At 36.1% G+C, this 15,478-nt stretch overlaps 2 protein-coding genes across 3 annotated transcripts; both read left to right on the top strand.

Moving 5' to 3' along the window:
• The first annotated feature begins 375 nt into the window (after positions 1-375).
• On the top strand, positions 376-3,632 carry LOC109169749 (ABC transporter G family member 22-like). 2 transcript variants are annotated; one of them, XM_019318643.1, is made up of 10 exons: positions 376-486; positions 607-802; positions 905-1,128; positions 1,291-1,446; positions 1,657-1,840; positions 1,944-2,237; positions 2,327-2,593; positions 2,678-2,962; positions 3,059-3,166; positions 3,306-3,632. In XM_019318643.1, exons 2-10 carry the CDS (start codon positions 617-619, stop codon positions 3,558-3,560), a joined length of 1,959 nt encoding a protein of 652 aa, XP_019174188.1. In that variant the 5' UTR covers positions 376-486; positions 607-616; the 3' UTR covers positions 3,561-3,632. The 2 variants fall into 2 exon arrangements, with proteins under 2 accessions (XP_019174188.1, XP_019174189.1); XM_019318644.1 differs by having other exon boundaries at positions 376-802.
• Positions 3,633-14,245: 10,613 nt separating this feature from the next.
• On the top strand, positions 14,246-15,459 carry LOC109169890 (dof zinc finger protein DOF1.2). The gene has a single exon (XM_019318787.1). The coding sequence runs from the start codon at positions 14,435-14,437 to the stop codon at positions 15,239-15,241; it is 807 nt and encodes a 268-aa protein (XP_019174332.1). The 5' UTR covers positions 14,246-14,434; the 3' UTR covers positions 15,242-15,459.
• Positions 15,460-15,478: the final 19 nt, after the last annotated feature.

Genomic DNA, 15,478 nt, shown 5'->3' on the forward strand with positions numbered 1-15,478 from the left:
CATACCCTCTATGCCATTAAGCCATTAATTGTGTTGTGTAAAATCGCATTCATACATACATGTTCAAAAATTCATCTAAGCTAGAATTTACTACAATCCATGCATGCAGCCAATAATAATTAATAAGACGATGGAGTTGCCGGCCGGGCCTCCCTTTAATTTGCTTGAATCTGATCTGCAACTTCTGCATGCGCCACTGTTCACTTGCTTTGACAGCCGGGAATTCCATTTCTAGCCAATGAATCCTTACATACCCCTCTGCAACATCAATATAATACCCAATTTTCTTGGATACTCACCATATATAACCACAACATCTATCAAACCTGCAGAAATGCTAAGGACATCACGCTGCAGCATTAAATGTGAAGCCCCACATCATATCGTCACTCTCAGATCACCTTACTTATAGTATATAAATTGAACCACAACACCTCTCATCTGCTACCTATTCCGATCCACTACAAGCTTATCTACGAACTTCATGTAATTTTAATCCTTGTTTTTAACAATGTGAACATCTATCTGATCTTGACGATAATAAGTTGGGTTTTTTTTTTTTTTTTTTTCTGATGTTTGCATTGGCGTGAAAAAAATATCATGTAGTCTGCAGCATATGGAGATGAGAAGACAGGTTGATGGAATCAATGGTGGTGCTAGTGCTGCGGTTTATCCACACAAGGCTGATAAGTTGGAGATAAACACAGCTCTACCGATTGATGAAGATGAAAAGGATGATGATGATTCTTGTGGTTGGAACAGGATTGTTCAGATTGAGCCTACAATGTCTATACACCTCAAGGTGATCCAACTCACTTCTCTGCCATTCTTTTAAAACTGTTTGGAGTGAATGATTTACGTACAGTTTTGGTGGATTATATATATGTATATATTGTTCCTGCAGTTCCAAGATGTGAGATACACGGTTGCAGCAGCAGCAAGAGGAGCAGAAAAATGCATACTGCAAGGGGTGCGCGGTTCAGTCTGTCCAGGGGAAGTTCTTGCTCTAATGGGACCTTCTGGTGGTGGTAAAACTACTCTGCTAAACCTTCTTAGCGGACGGGCCAAAATCAATCAAGGCACCATTACTTACAATGATAATCCATATAACAAGTCTTTGAAGCAAAGGTAAACTAATCGCCATGTCAGAATCGATCAAGCACTTACCACTACACCAAAAACTACTAATTGTCAGGACTAGCAAAGGCCTAATACTTAATTAAGTATTGTTTTCTTAAATTCTTTCTTAGCTTAATTGGTTTGATAACCAACATATGGCCGGATGAACAGGATTGGGTTTGTGCTACAAGATGACATTGTGTTTCCCCACCTAACAGTGAAAGAAACATTAACTTATGCTGCTTTGTTACGCCTGCCGAAAACACTGTCCACAGAACAGAAAAAGGAAAGAGCTTTGAGTGTCATATGTGAGCTTGGCCTTGAAAGGTACTACACTACTACTTGAGACTATTTTTCTAGCTTGCCCAGTTTATTCTCAGTCTGCAGTTGTAGTATTCTTTAAAAATTCATCAGGCCTTAATGAGGCCTCAGTTTTGTTAAGGTTGTTTTAAATGGGGCACTATTAATTAATTTTGCTGTCACTTTCCCAAGAATGGTGTCAAGGCAAAGAAATTTATTAAGGACAATGATTTTCAGGTGCCAGAACACAATAATTGGAGGGGCACTTATCAGGGGAATTTCTGGAGGTGAAAGGAAACGAGTCTGCATTGGCAATGAAATTCTGCTAAACCCATCACTTCTGTTCTTGGATGAACCAACATCTGGTTTGGATTCAACCACGGCTCTACGAATTGTCCAGATGTTACATAATATTGCTAAGGTTGTTATTATATATCATCTTTCAAATTAAAGTTACATAACACTAGCTTGTTCATTGACTGATAAGAATTGTCCCAATTCAACTCAACTGTTTAATTTGTAAGGCTGGGAAGACAGTGGTGACCACCATACATCAACCATCGAGTCGATTGTTCATCACATTCGACAAGTTGATTCTGTTGGGAAATGGGTGCTCTCTGTATTCTGGAAAAGCCTCAGAAGCTATGCTGTATTTCTCATCAATTGGCTGCTCTCCCCTTATTGCCATGAACCCTGCAGAGTTTCTCATTGATCTTGCAAATGGGAATATCAAAGACAAGTCTTTTCCTTCAGACATCGACACCAAATCAGTGCCTGGAAACCAACATTCTGAGCCTTCCCCATCCGACGTCCACGAGGCAACATCAACAAACCTTCTTCTTCTCCTTCTTTGTTAACTGAGAGAAGAAAAAAAGTGTCATTTTCAGTGTTTAATTTTGTTTTGCAGTATCTTGTGGGGGCTTATGAGTCCAGAAGTGAGGACATGGAGAACTGGAGACTTTTGAACCCAATTGTGATTGAGGAGAATGTTGAGCAAGTGGGAGCAACATGGTGCGAGCAGTTCTCTGTTTTGCTGAGAAGAGGGTTTAAAGAGCGGCGCCATGAATACTTCAGCAGTCTTCGTATCACACAGGTCATAATAACAGCTTTGATTGCCGGACTACTATGGTGGCCCTCAGACAACGTTCAATCTCCCAATAAAGTTGCAGATCAGGCAAGTAATATAATGCCATTTTTTTGGAATCCACAGCCACTAAACTAAACAGTACATAATAATTAATGTTGGAAGTGCATGCAGGCAGGACTGTTGTTCTTCATCTCAGTATTCTGGGCATACTTTCCTCTTTTCACAGCCATATTTACATTCCCACAAGAAAGGGCAATGCTGGTAAAGGAGAGATCAGTGAACATGTACAAACTGAGTGCCTATCTGGTAGCCAGAAGCATCAGTGATATTCCTCTTGACCTTTTCTTGCCTGTTATATTCTTGACCATTGTCTATTTCATGGTTCGCTTGAAGATGACAGTCCCTGCGTTTTCTTTAACTCTGCTCACAGTTTTCCTCAGCATTATCGCAGCTCAGGTAAGATCCATAATTCTTAATTGTTTCCGGCCACTTGAGTCTAAGCAGATAATCAGAGTGTACTGACATTTTGAGCTTCCAAATGTCTCTCTCAAGGGCTTAGGATTGGCTATAGGCGCGGCTTTCATGGACGCCAAAAAGGCTACAACTTTTGCCTCAATTGTTACCATGACAAACATGTTGTGTGGGGGCTTCTTCATCCAAGTAATATATAATACAAAAAACTACACTTTTATCTCCTCCTCAATTGCTAAATAGTATTTCTTATACAATTTAGTCTCTTATTTGTCACATGTTAATTAATTAGCTAATAGCTTGAATAATAATAATAATAATAATGCAGGAAGTGAGGGCATCCACGGGTTGGCTTCGGTACATTTCTATTAACTATAATACACACAGGTTGCTGTTGAATATTCAATACAGTTGCTCAGAACCGATTTCTAGATCGGTTGTTTGTGACTCTTCTTTCATCAAGAATCAAAAACTTGGATCAGGTCAAACTGAAGTTGGATATTTATTGGCTATGATTATTAGTTACCGTATTTTAGCATATCTTCTCTTAAGAGGAATAAATTATAAATGTACAACTTTTTAATTTTCTATGTATATTGTCTTAATTGAATATTAGCAATAAATAGTTCTTCTTCTTCTTCCCAGCAATATAATAAAGCAGCGTGACCATTTAGTAAAAATCAAGAATCATTAAATGAGATCAAGTGTGAAAGCTTCTTGTGTGACATGCAAATAATGCATTTTTATGTTAATTATTAATACATCTCTACTTTTGATGTTCACTTTTATATAAATATATAAACATTTATATAGTAAGCTATGAAAAATTATAAAATTTTAACCATGTATGTAATAAATTTAAGCTATTTAACCACTTGATTACCTTCAAAAAAAAAAAAAAAAAAAACCACTTAATTTAGATCGTTCATATTAATTGATAAATAATATATGTTTTCATATGATTCGTTACACACATATGTATAAAATACTACAATGTAAAATTTAATTAAGCAATCGAAATACATTTTTACACAATAATTATACTCCTAAACACCATAAGATGCACCCTACGTATACACTCCGTGTGTGCAGTGTGTGTATCACACACTAGTTTAGTTTTCGTAAATATTTGACATTACAATAAACCGCAATATTTAATTTGAATTTCATATTTAAGGAAATCCAAACTTTAATATTGTTTTAAACTAAAATAATGATTTCCAATATTCGATTATTTTTTAAACAGCATTCAAAAAAATACATACATATCCTCTGATCTCCTGCAGTCCGGTCTCCAATTTCCAATATTTATGTTGCAATCCAATTGTACCACGACAAGATGAGTTACATATGATCATTTAATTAATTAAATATGATCATTATTATATAAAAAAAAAATTGTAAAGTTGGGATAAGACTTTATTGGGTTTATTGGACCATGCATTAGTTCTTCACGTTAATGTCGGCCCATCAAAGAAGTCATGAATGAATTCTAAGCACTTAGGTAACATTTGTACGTATGAGACCGTCTCACGGGTCTCAATTTGTGAGGTGGGTCAAATTTTTAATTAATGGATCAGATTTTTGATTTCATTAATCAAAGATTAGACCCGTCTCACGGATTGAGACCTATGAAACAATCTCACATAAGTTTTTGCCAAGCTTTTAAAGACCTCCTTTGATTTTTTACGAGGAAATATGCGTTGCTATTCAAATATATATATTTTAGAAGAAATTTGTCTTGTAATTCTAGTTGGCAAAGAACTACAAAGAGGTAAACTAGCTAGTCTAGCTTACTCATTGTTAACCGGTTCAACTAAAAAGGCTATAGATAAATCTGATCTCATTGAGTTGAACTTTGAATCTTGTGATTACGAAACCAATTGTTTGACCAACTTGATTATGGGTCGCTTCCTCTTAGAAACATATTGTATACCATTCAAGTGGGATAAATACTTATATCAAGTACCTGATATATATATATATATATATATATATATATATATATATATCAACATGAATATAAGTCATAAATCAAATAATATATACCTAATTTTTCTCTTTTTCTTTTTGTACAAATAAAATAAATTTATAAATAAATTATTATAAATCTTTAGTTGAGATTTTTTAAATCTCATATTAATATTTCTTCAATTTTTTTCGATATTCCAAAAGTGGAAAAATATAAAAACTGTAGCAAAAATAATACTCTAAAATTAAATAAAGAAGTGACCTAGTAATTACAAAATTAATTGCGGATCGGGAATAATTCTTATTTACTTTGTCATTTAAGCTTGCTATCTGTGGTAATTTACTAATTTATATTGGAATACTATATATTAACACCAACATATTCCAACGCCACGCATGCATTCAATATGATGGAACATACACCACATATATAATTGGATAATCGAGAATCATATAAATAGGCATTAGGCAACAAACACAACAAATTATCAAATAAGAGGTTGGGATACATGTGACTTTTAGATTTCATAAATATTAACAGTTTGACTTGATTAAAAAATTAATATGAGTATTTAATTAATTAACTTTTTGTAACAGCTTAGTGCTCTCAAACACTAAAAATTTAAAAAGCTGTTCAAAACAACTTTTTTGAAAAAGTCAGTTTGTATATAATAAGCTAACAACTAATTTACCAAATATTTTTCTACAATCAACTAGTTAAACTTACTAACTCAATCAGCTAACAACTATTTATCAAACACTCCCTTAGTATTGAAAATGATAATGATATGATGTTGAAAACTTGTAACAACCTTCTGATCTATTTATAGTTTGGGTGAGTTGGTTAGTTGTTCCAGTCAAAAACTATTTTTGCAATTGATGCTCACACTAGCCCTGCACAAGAAACGTGGAGCACCCTACCTGCACACACAACTAAAAGGTGCATAGGGTGTGCACGGGTCACCCTATGTGCCGCAAGGCAGTTGTGCAAGGTATAAGGCTCGATCCTACTTCCAATTCCTCTAACTTCCGACCTTAGATTGGAGTCCTTTCCACTTCTCTTACTCGATTTACACCTCAATTTAACCTGCGTATGAATTTCGTGTTTTTTCTATGTAAACCCCATGACAAACTTTAATTTGCATTTTGAATTCTTCCAAATCCATTCCTTACCTTCCCTTCATGTGCTCCTTGGGCCTGGACCCTAGCCAGGTTCCATCACAATCAAATGAAACAGTCCTAGATTCCAATCTAAAAATTAAATGAATATATATAATATTATTGCAATGTTTGAAGATTTTTCGTATATTGATATGATGGATGGTCTAAAAGGTAATTAATCTTGAAATTGAATGCAAGAATTAATGGCGTATATTGCACATAGGAGAGGAGGATGAGTGGTGTGCAGTGCATTTAATAAAAAGTGTTAAAAGTGGAGTGTGAAGTGAGGGCCAAATCCTGCAGCTTTGATATGTAGGAAGAAAACAGCAAAATGAGAGACGTGGAGGAAATCAATCCTCTCCTTCACATCCATCACGAAAATGACGTAAAACACCCACATGCTACCTTCACAATTCACAAACCTTTCTTTTCCTCGTTTCTATATACGTATTGGATCTTTAAAATATCAAAGATTTTTTTTTTTTCATTTCTTTTATAAATTTCAATTTAATTTTTATAGGCGGATATTACATTTTCATCCTAAATTAATTAAAATAATCACCACGATGTTTAATGGTAACTGGATGGGAAATTAAAATATATCACTTTCTAACTAGTAGACCTGGTTCAAATAATCACATCTCCTCCACTTGCCCTCCAAGAGGACCAAGAGACATATTTTAAAAATGGGGCACGGTGAAATTATTACATTTCGACACTTTGGATGTTTGATTTTTTTTTTAAAGGTAAAAATTTGTGTGAGACCGTCTCACGGGTTTTAATCCGTGAGATAGGTTGGGTCTTTGATTAATAAGATCAAAAATTTGACTCATTAATCAAAGATTTGACCAATTAATCAAAGATCCGTCTCATCTCATGGATTGAGACCTGTGAGATGCTCTCACCCAAATGTTACCTTTCTTTGAAATGGGTAGATCTAGTTGGTGGAGAACCAAAACTATTACAACTTTACGAAGTTGTTTGTTATGTTTTTTTTTTCACTTTTTTTTTTTTATGACAATGAAAACTTTTAGTTATTATTTGAATCTGTGCATTCCCTATCAAATATATATATTTGAATTTGTGCATTGAATAAACATTGTTCGTGCATAATATCTCGCAAGTTGTACACGAAAGATAATTATACTAAAAAGATTATGTACGATGAGTTTTTAACTAAAAAAGGTGTTATTAGCACATGTAATGAAGTACGAGAATTATATTTCACACACTATTTCACCCCTTTTGGGACACAATTTTACAAATTAAAGTTGTAGTTTTGCAACGTAACTTTGAATAGCGAAGGAGCACAACAATGAATCACAAATAGTTGACGCACCATATTCAATTCGATCAACTTTAATTTTCAATACCAACTCAAACATGGCAAATTATTGTGGTCCACATGGTTGTGTGGACCATAAATTCATTATACACTTTTTATATACTAAAAGTATATTATTTGTGTACTAAATGTTGGGTAATATGGTTGAAAAATTCCAAAATAATAATAATCATACGGAAAGATTAATATTATATGGAAAAACAGAAAAACTGGGAAGGAAAAGGTTGAGTGTTTGAGTATAAGTTTAGCACGAGTTCGAACACAAAGTTCTTTTCCTTAAAACCTTATTTGCTACCTCCCACAAGTGCTAGGAGCGTTGTAGCCTAGGTTTCCCAGGATAAAACGTGCTATAATTCCTTGTTTAAGCACCTAAACAAGGAACCCGGCAAACAAAGCAAAGTAGAGAACACTAGTTGGTAAAGAAGAGAGTAGAAGCAGAGTTTTGGGAAGCTGAAAGCTACTGGAATTCCTTTCGTTTTCGTACTGTGTAAAAAGCTACTGCTCTACCTCTCTTTATATAGGGATGTTGGAAGGGATAGCATTCAACATGGCCTTTAATTGGTATTAAACCAATTGTATAACACCTGTAACGGTCACCCACTAAGTAGGATTAAACTCAGAATTTAAAATTGGAATTAAAACAGTATTAATTCCGTAACATATGAGTTTATTAATTCCGTAACAGATGAGTTTAATCTGTACAACAGGCTGAACTTTCGGGTTTCAGACCGTTGGGGTGCAGGTTCACACGAGAGCACACGGACCAGACAACACGAGAGTACATCTCTCGTGCGCACTGTGGTGCAACCCGAGAGTGCACCACTCTCGTGGTCACAGATGCACGAGAGTTGTGCTCTCGGTGCACCACAACCTCTCTTGCTCCTCTGTAGCACGAGAGTAGGTGCTTTCGGTTCGGTTCCGGCCGAACCAAGTGACTATACCAGTTGGAACCTCTCTTGCTCCTCTGTAGCACGAGAGTAGGTGCTTTCGGTTCAGTTCCGATGATACCGAAGTTTGGCATAACTTAGCCCGTAAGGCCAGCCAATTTCCGGACGACATTCGTGCCCGCGAGCTCGGGCTTGATTTCAAGCCTTTTCGATCTCCTCTAGTTGGATTTTGATTTGCCATTTTAAGTTAATTTTTCCAACACTAAATATACATTATTTGATGATATATAAAAAATCATGTACTTTTAGTATATTAAAAATGTACTTTTTATTTATGATTCACATAAATATATATATATATATATATATATATATATATATATATATATATATAGAAGAGCGCTCATATGCGGCGGGGTCTTACGATGCGACGGTGCGGTCAAATTCCAGAATACACCAATAGTGTTAACAATATGCACCAACAATGTAATAAAAACACACCCCAATGAAATGTAATAAAACATCACAAAATACACCACAGACTCAAAAAAACACACCATATAACTCACCACCCCAATGGTGTATTTCCGAACAGTGTATGGTGTTTTTACTCACACCTAATGGTGTGTGTTTGGTGATGCAGGGCTCTGTTTACTCTGTTTTGTGTGGTGTATTTCCTAACGTTGATGGTGCATATTTGGTGAACTATTGGTGTTGCCGCACTGTAAGAAATAACCGCACCGTAAGACACTGCCGCACCTGAACCCGCCTTTATATATATATATATATATATATATACAACTCAGAAATACCTGGTGTTGGCATTATGCTAGCAATTAACGGATTGAAAAGATTACAACTCAGAAATGAAATAAGTGGGCCCTAATAATTAGATATTATGCATGTATGTTGGTCCATTATATTATATTATTGTTATGTGTTATCATCTATCGTCAGCCGAGTGTGAAACAGATGCAACCTTAACTTACTACCTAAGTTGCATGATCGGTTACAACTCCAAAAACAGCCTCAATTCAATGGACCCACACCACACCATTCCATTTCCTATTAACACTATCATATCCCTACACGCTACCATTTTCGTGTTTTCAATATCTAAATTAAATATCAATGCCAACACTCTACTTACACCTTCTCAAATTATGGTGTAGGAAATCCACTTGGTTGACATGGGTAGTCGTACACTTTTATTCTTTAAGAAAAGGTTAGGAGTTCGAACCCCAAATTAATATGATCAGCACTTTGCCCTTAATTAGACTGGGCCGATGCAAATGGAGATTAATCTAAGTATGGTACCAAAATTATCGCAAATTATGTTGTGAAACGGTGTCCACCTTGAACGGTCATAATTATGAATTTTTATAATTATAAACATATAGTTCAATAATTATGAAGATAGAATCGTGTCCATCTTGCATAACAATTGCAAGATTATAGGGTAGGTTTTATATACATATATTCAATACGTACTGTAGCCGTTTTTCTATTTGGGGCAAACCTAACACGTACTATTGCATTCTTTACATACCCAACTAACTAATAATCACTGCTAGCTTCTCTAACATTCCTATATTGTTAACATCCTTTCATCAAAATGTGAAACAATTACTCATGTCTGTAAAAAAAATTGTGAGGTGATAATTAAATTTAAAAGGTTTTAATTTTATGGCATTGTTAATTAATTTTTTTAGATAGATGGACTCTGATTTTTTTTTTTTTTTTTTTGAGTTTGAATATCTTTTACTGAGAGGAGTCGCATAGAGGGAAAGTGCTATCGAATATCAAGTACGAGCCATTCGATCTTATGCCTCTTTGTTTGCAAAGGTTTTCGGACTAGGATCCTAGCTACCACGAAATAGTTGAGAGTTCAAATCTTGATACCATCAACAATAACAATTCTAGCAATATGTTGTTGTTTTATAAAGATAATTAGTTCTTATTTATTTGAAATATTTTATTTTATTTATTTGAAATATTTTATTTACCCCGGAGTAATTTTTGTTAACAATTACACTTAAATTATATTCATAAATTGTATAGAAAATATTTTGATTAATTATAGAAAATAAAATAAAATAAAGCATGGAAAGGTTGACTTTGGGTTTTAAATAATGAAAATGAATAGGTTGACTTTGAAAAAGAACGCGGATTTGAGGTTCAAAATACGAGAATGACTTGAAACACGCCCAAATGTGAATGTATCCTAACGCATAACAGATTGTAATTTAAATTTAATTAATGCTCCATATAATAATAATAATAATAATAATAATAATAATAATAATAATAATAATAATAATAATAATAATAATAATAATGAAAAAGGGTCAAATAGGTCCATGAACATTACTTAAGAAGCCAATTAGACACTTAAACTTTTAAATGTTGCAACTAAACCCGTAAACATATTATTTTAGAACATTGAGGCCCAAATATGGTTGGTGACCTATAATTACAGATCTCTAGTGTTCTGACGAAACTCTAGCAAGATTCTAACCATATTCTGGCAAAAAACACCGGCGAAACGGTCACCGATGTCATTTGGTTTTTCTCCTTCGCCGGATCAAGAAGGCAACCAAAAGACACTGGCAATAGTTTTGCCGAAATATAATCAGAATTTTGCTGGAAACCTATTGATGACTTGTAATTATAGGTCATCAATTGATTTTTGGGTTTCAATATTTTAAAATAACATGTTTAAGGGCTTGCAATCTTTAAAAGTTTAAGTGTCTAATTGACTTTTTGAATAATGTTCAATGGCCTATTTGACCTTTTTCATAATAATACTGTACTAATAATAATAAATACAATAATATTTCACTAGGACTATGTGGTCCAATGGTACCTGGGTTGGACTTTCATTTGGAAGATTGTGAGTTCGAGCCTCAATTGAGGCGTTATTGGCTCTTTGTGTTTCAGTAGGTTGAAATAGTATATGAACAGATGCTTTACATTGTAATAGAGCTAGTTAGCATTCAAAAAAAAAAAATACAATAATATTTCGAGTAAAAATGTTGTCCAATCTATTAAAAATATAAAATAGTAATTAACACTATTTATTATATAATTATTAAAGTTAATTTTTTGAATACGTGTTATTTTTAAGTAGGATATTGTAAAAAAATGAAATGATTAAGTAGAACATGCATATAGAGTGTTTAAGAGGAGGAGGAGTTGCCACGTAGAGAACAGTGCACGTGCAATGCAACACGGAGTTCAAGTAAAATCCGCCGTTTTTGCACTAATTCCTCTCATTGTTGATCCCCATGCCGATACAAGAGTGAAGTACGCTGTATGTAGCCTCTGCCCGCATCTTTTTAATATATATACTTATACTAGGTTGATTTGGTGATTTTGGTCAAAGCCTTATTAGTTTACTCTTACAATTTTACTAAATTAGTAATGCATACATCAATTCAAAGAGCTTACAATATGCACTATTATGTGGGACTAACTCAATTAGTTTGACCGATCATTCTAAAATCTTGCTCCAATGGTATTGTAGGGGTCTCAGATTCTCAGTGTAAGGTGATAAAGATTCTTTATGTGCAGAGATGGAAGTATTATTAAATGACAATCGGGGAAGCAGGCACAAGGAGAATAATGTGTGATCATATATCAAGGTAGATGGGAATGTGAATTCCAATTTCAAGTTGTGAGTTTTGGGTTATTTATCATGCATGGTCTATTAGGGATGGAATAGAGGTTGTGGGAATGTAGAACTGGAAAGTTATTTATTGGTGGCTATTGAGAAAGTCTCACATGAAGAAAATGAGAGGGATTCATGCATATCTATATATCATTAATGTAGTTCATGAATTAAAGTAAGAATAATACCGTTCAACGAATTCTATGGCAATCAAAAAAAGGAAGACCAATATATAGGTGTGTAATTAATCAGGAAATTAAAGATCAACTTACTCTCTGTAATGGTAATGTATTGCAATGAGAAAATGATCAATCGGTCAAACAATTACAATTGAATATTTTCTATAACTATCCAGTCTCTCATACAACCATCAACTTACAGGACCCAGAGGGTTTGCTCCAAAAAACTACAATAATTTTAATTAGTATAATCAAAACACTACAAAATCATAGATCGAGAGAATTTCATATATTATCATATAAGGGTGTGTTTGGAAACCCGGAAAATGACTTCTGGAAGTCATTTTCCGGGTTTTTGGTGTTTGGTTACATTGGAAAATGACTGGTCAAAGGAAAATGGGGTGGAAGTCAATGGAAAAGGAAGGCAATTTTATGGAAAATGACTTCCCCTTTTTTTTGGGGGAAGTCATTTTCCAACTTTTACACCAACATCATCAACATCATACCACCACCACCACCACTACCAACATACCACCATCGCCGCCATCACCACCATACCACCGCCACCACCACCACCATACCACCGTTGCCACACCACCACCATCACACCACCTTCGCCGCCGCCGCCACCACTACCACCATACCACCGCAACCACCGTCGCCACCACTATCGTCGCCGCCACTACCACCATACCACCGCAACCACCGTCGCCGCCATCACCACCATACCACCGCCACCACCACCACCATACCACCGCAACCACCGTCGCCGCCACCACTACCGTCATACCACCGCCGCCGCCACCACCACCATACCACCACCACCGCCACCACCACCACACCACCGCCGCCACCGCCACCACCACCATACCACCGCCACCACCACCACACCACCGCCGCCACCACCGCCACCACCACCATACCACCGCAACCACCACTACCACTACCACCACCATACCACCGCAACCACCGTCGCCGCCACCACTACCACCATACCACCGTCGCCGCCACCACCACCACCACCACACCATCGTCATACTACCACCACCATCACACCAACACCACTACCGCCGCCGCCGCAACCATCGTCGTCGCCGCCACGACCATACCACCGCAACCACCGCCACCGCCACCACCACCATACCACCGCCACCACACCACCACCGTCATACCACCACCAATTATTATTATTATTATTATTATTATTATTATTATTATTATTATTATTATTCTTATTATTATTATTATTATTATTATTATTATTATTATATAACGAATAACACCACTACCACTACACCACCACCACCACCATAATATTTTTGATATATTATTAGTTTTTTTTTTTGTTGAAAAACTTAGCTATTTTTTATTATATTTAAAATTAATATTATATTATATTATTATATATTATTATACATGTTGTAATATTCTAAATAAAATAATTAAAATGTTTAATTATACAATTCTACTCATTTTCCAGAAAATGAACCAAACACACAAAAACAGTTTTCCAGAATGCAACCAAACACCGGAAAGGAAAATGTTTTCCGGAAAATGACTCATTTTCCAGAAAACATTTTCCAGAAGTCATTTTCCTGGTTTCCAAACGGACCCTAATTTACAAACATCATATCATCACATATTCACATCCATGTCATTCATTTGTGTTAGTTTAAACTTAATTTGTATTGGGTGTAAACATAAATTAAAACCCATGGAATATATGTGTGTGGGGGATCGGATAGTCTTTACTCTATAGGAATATGAATATTCCATGAGATCGAAGTAGTCCGGAGGGTTTGACTAAAAATTAAACCAGAAATGACTGAGAAGGAAGAAATGTGAGATTAGATTAGGTGCATATATTATATATACACACACGCTTCATCCGCCTATAGAACAGTGACTTAATAGATCCAACATGAGAATGTGGGGGCTTAAGCTTCACCCCATCCATTTCACATGCACCATACGCTATTTCTTTCTCCAAACGCCTCGCAAACCGCCCACGATCTCTTTCCAATCTTTCTACTACTCCACATGCGCATGCCTATCAAACCCCCCCCCCCCCCCCCTCCCCAACCGAACCATATACCTATATCTAAATCACATTTATATATACACAGATTATCCCCAGGCCACCTTAACTATTCAATCCTATATTACCCTAGCTTCTCTCTCTCTCTCTAAATCTTGAGATTCTATTATTCAACACACATATACATAGATAGATAGTAGTGCAAAATGTTGAGTAGTGAGAGTAGTCCAATGTTGGAGTGCCATCCAATTAGGCCAATTCTTATGGATAGGAAGTGGAAACCCAACATTGAGTTGGCTCCAAATTGTCCTAGGTGTGCCTCTACCAACACCAAATTCTGTTACTACAACAACTACAGCTTATCCCAGCCTAGGTACTTCTGCAAAAGTTGCCGGAGGTATTGGACCAAAGGTGGCTCCCTCCGCAACGTCCCTGTCGGCGGTGGCTGCCGCAAAAGCCGCCGCTCTAAATCCGCAAGGCAAGCCGCCGAACAACACCGTTCCAATGCCGCCGCCGCCGCCCACCACGTGCCTGGCGGCGGCTTCGACAACGGGTCGGCCGGCGCTGAAGAAATTGATATGGCCGCGGTTTTTGCTAAGTACTTGAATCAAGGCGGCGATCTTCAAGACAGCGGCGCTACTAGCTCCACTTCTGCGTCAATGGCGCTCAGCTCGTTGGACTCGGAAAGCCAAGTAGATGAACTACTGTTGTTGGATTATCAAGAAGGGGTAGACCCTCCGGATCCCCTGTTCATGGATCAATTAGTTGAAGAAAATAATAATGGTGAACATCTTCTTGATTACAACCAGAGCGCACTCGACTTGCAAGCTCTTCTTGAGGATGATCATTGGCCCAATTTTGCATGGCAACAACCCATGATTCAACAACAAGATCTCGGGACATTCTTCGGAGATGATGTTGTTTATCCGACCAAAAGTTCGACAAGCCTAGCTAATAATGATGTCTGGGGATCATTTGATCTGTCTGGTTGTGAAATTTTACCCAGACCTTGAAGTCTAGTTTTTGTTGGGTCGGGTGGTGAAATGGTAATTAAATTTCATACAGAGTAATATTTTTATTTTTAATTTTTTCTGTCCCACTTCCTACTTTCTTGAAAATGAACTGTCACATTAGTAGCTAGTACTAGGAAAGACATTTGATGAAATACGCATATATACCACATTATTGAGAAAAATGAAGAATTAAATTATGTAATGACACAGTTGAGATCGATCTTCTTTCTTTAATTT

Source organism: Ipomoea nil, unplaced genomic scaffold (genome assembly GCF_001879475.1).
Source record: "Ipomoea nil cultivar Tokyo-kokei standard unplaced genomic scaffold, Asagao_1.1 scaffold3321, whole genome shotgun sequence".
In the NCBI taxonomy this organism is placed as follows: domain Eukaryota; kingdom Viridiplantae; phylum Streptophyta; class Magnoliopsida; order Solanales; family Convolvulaceae; genus Ipomoea; species Ipomoea nil.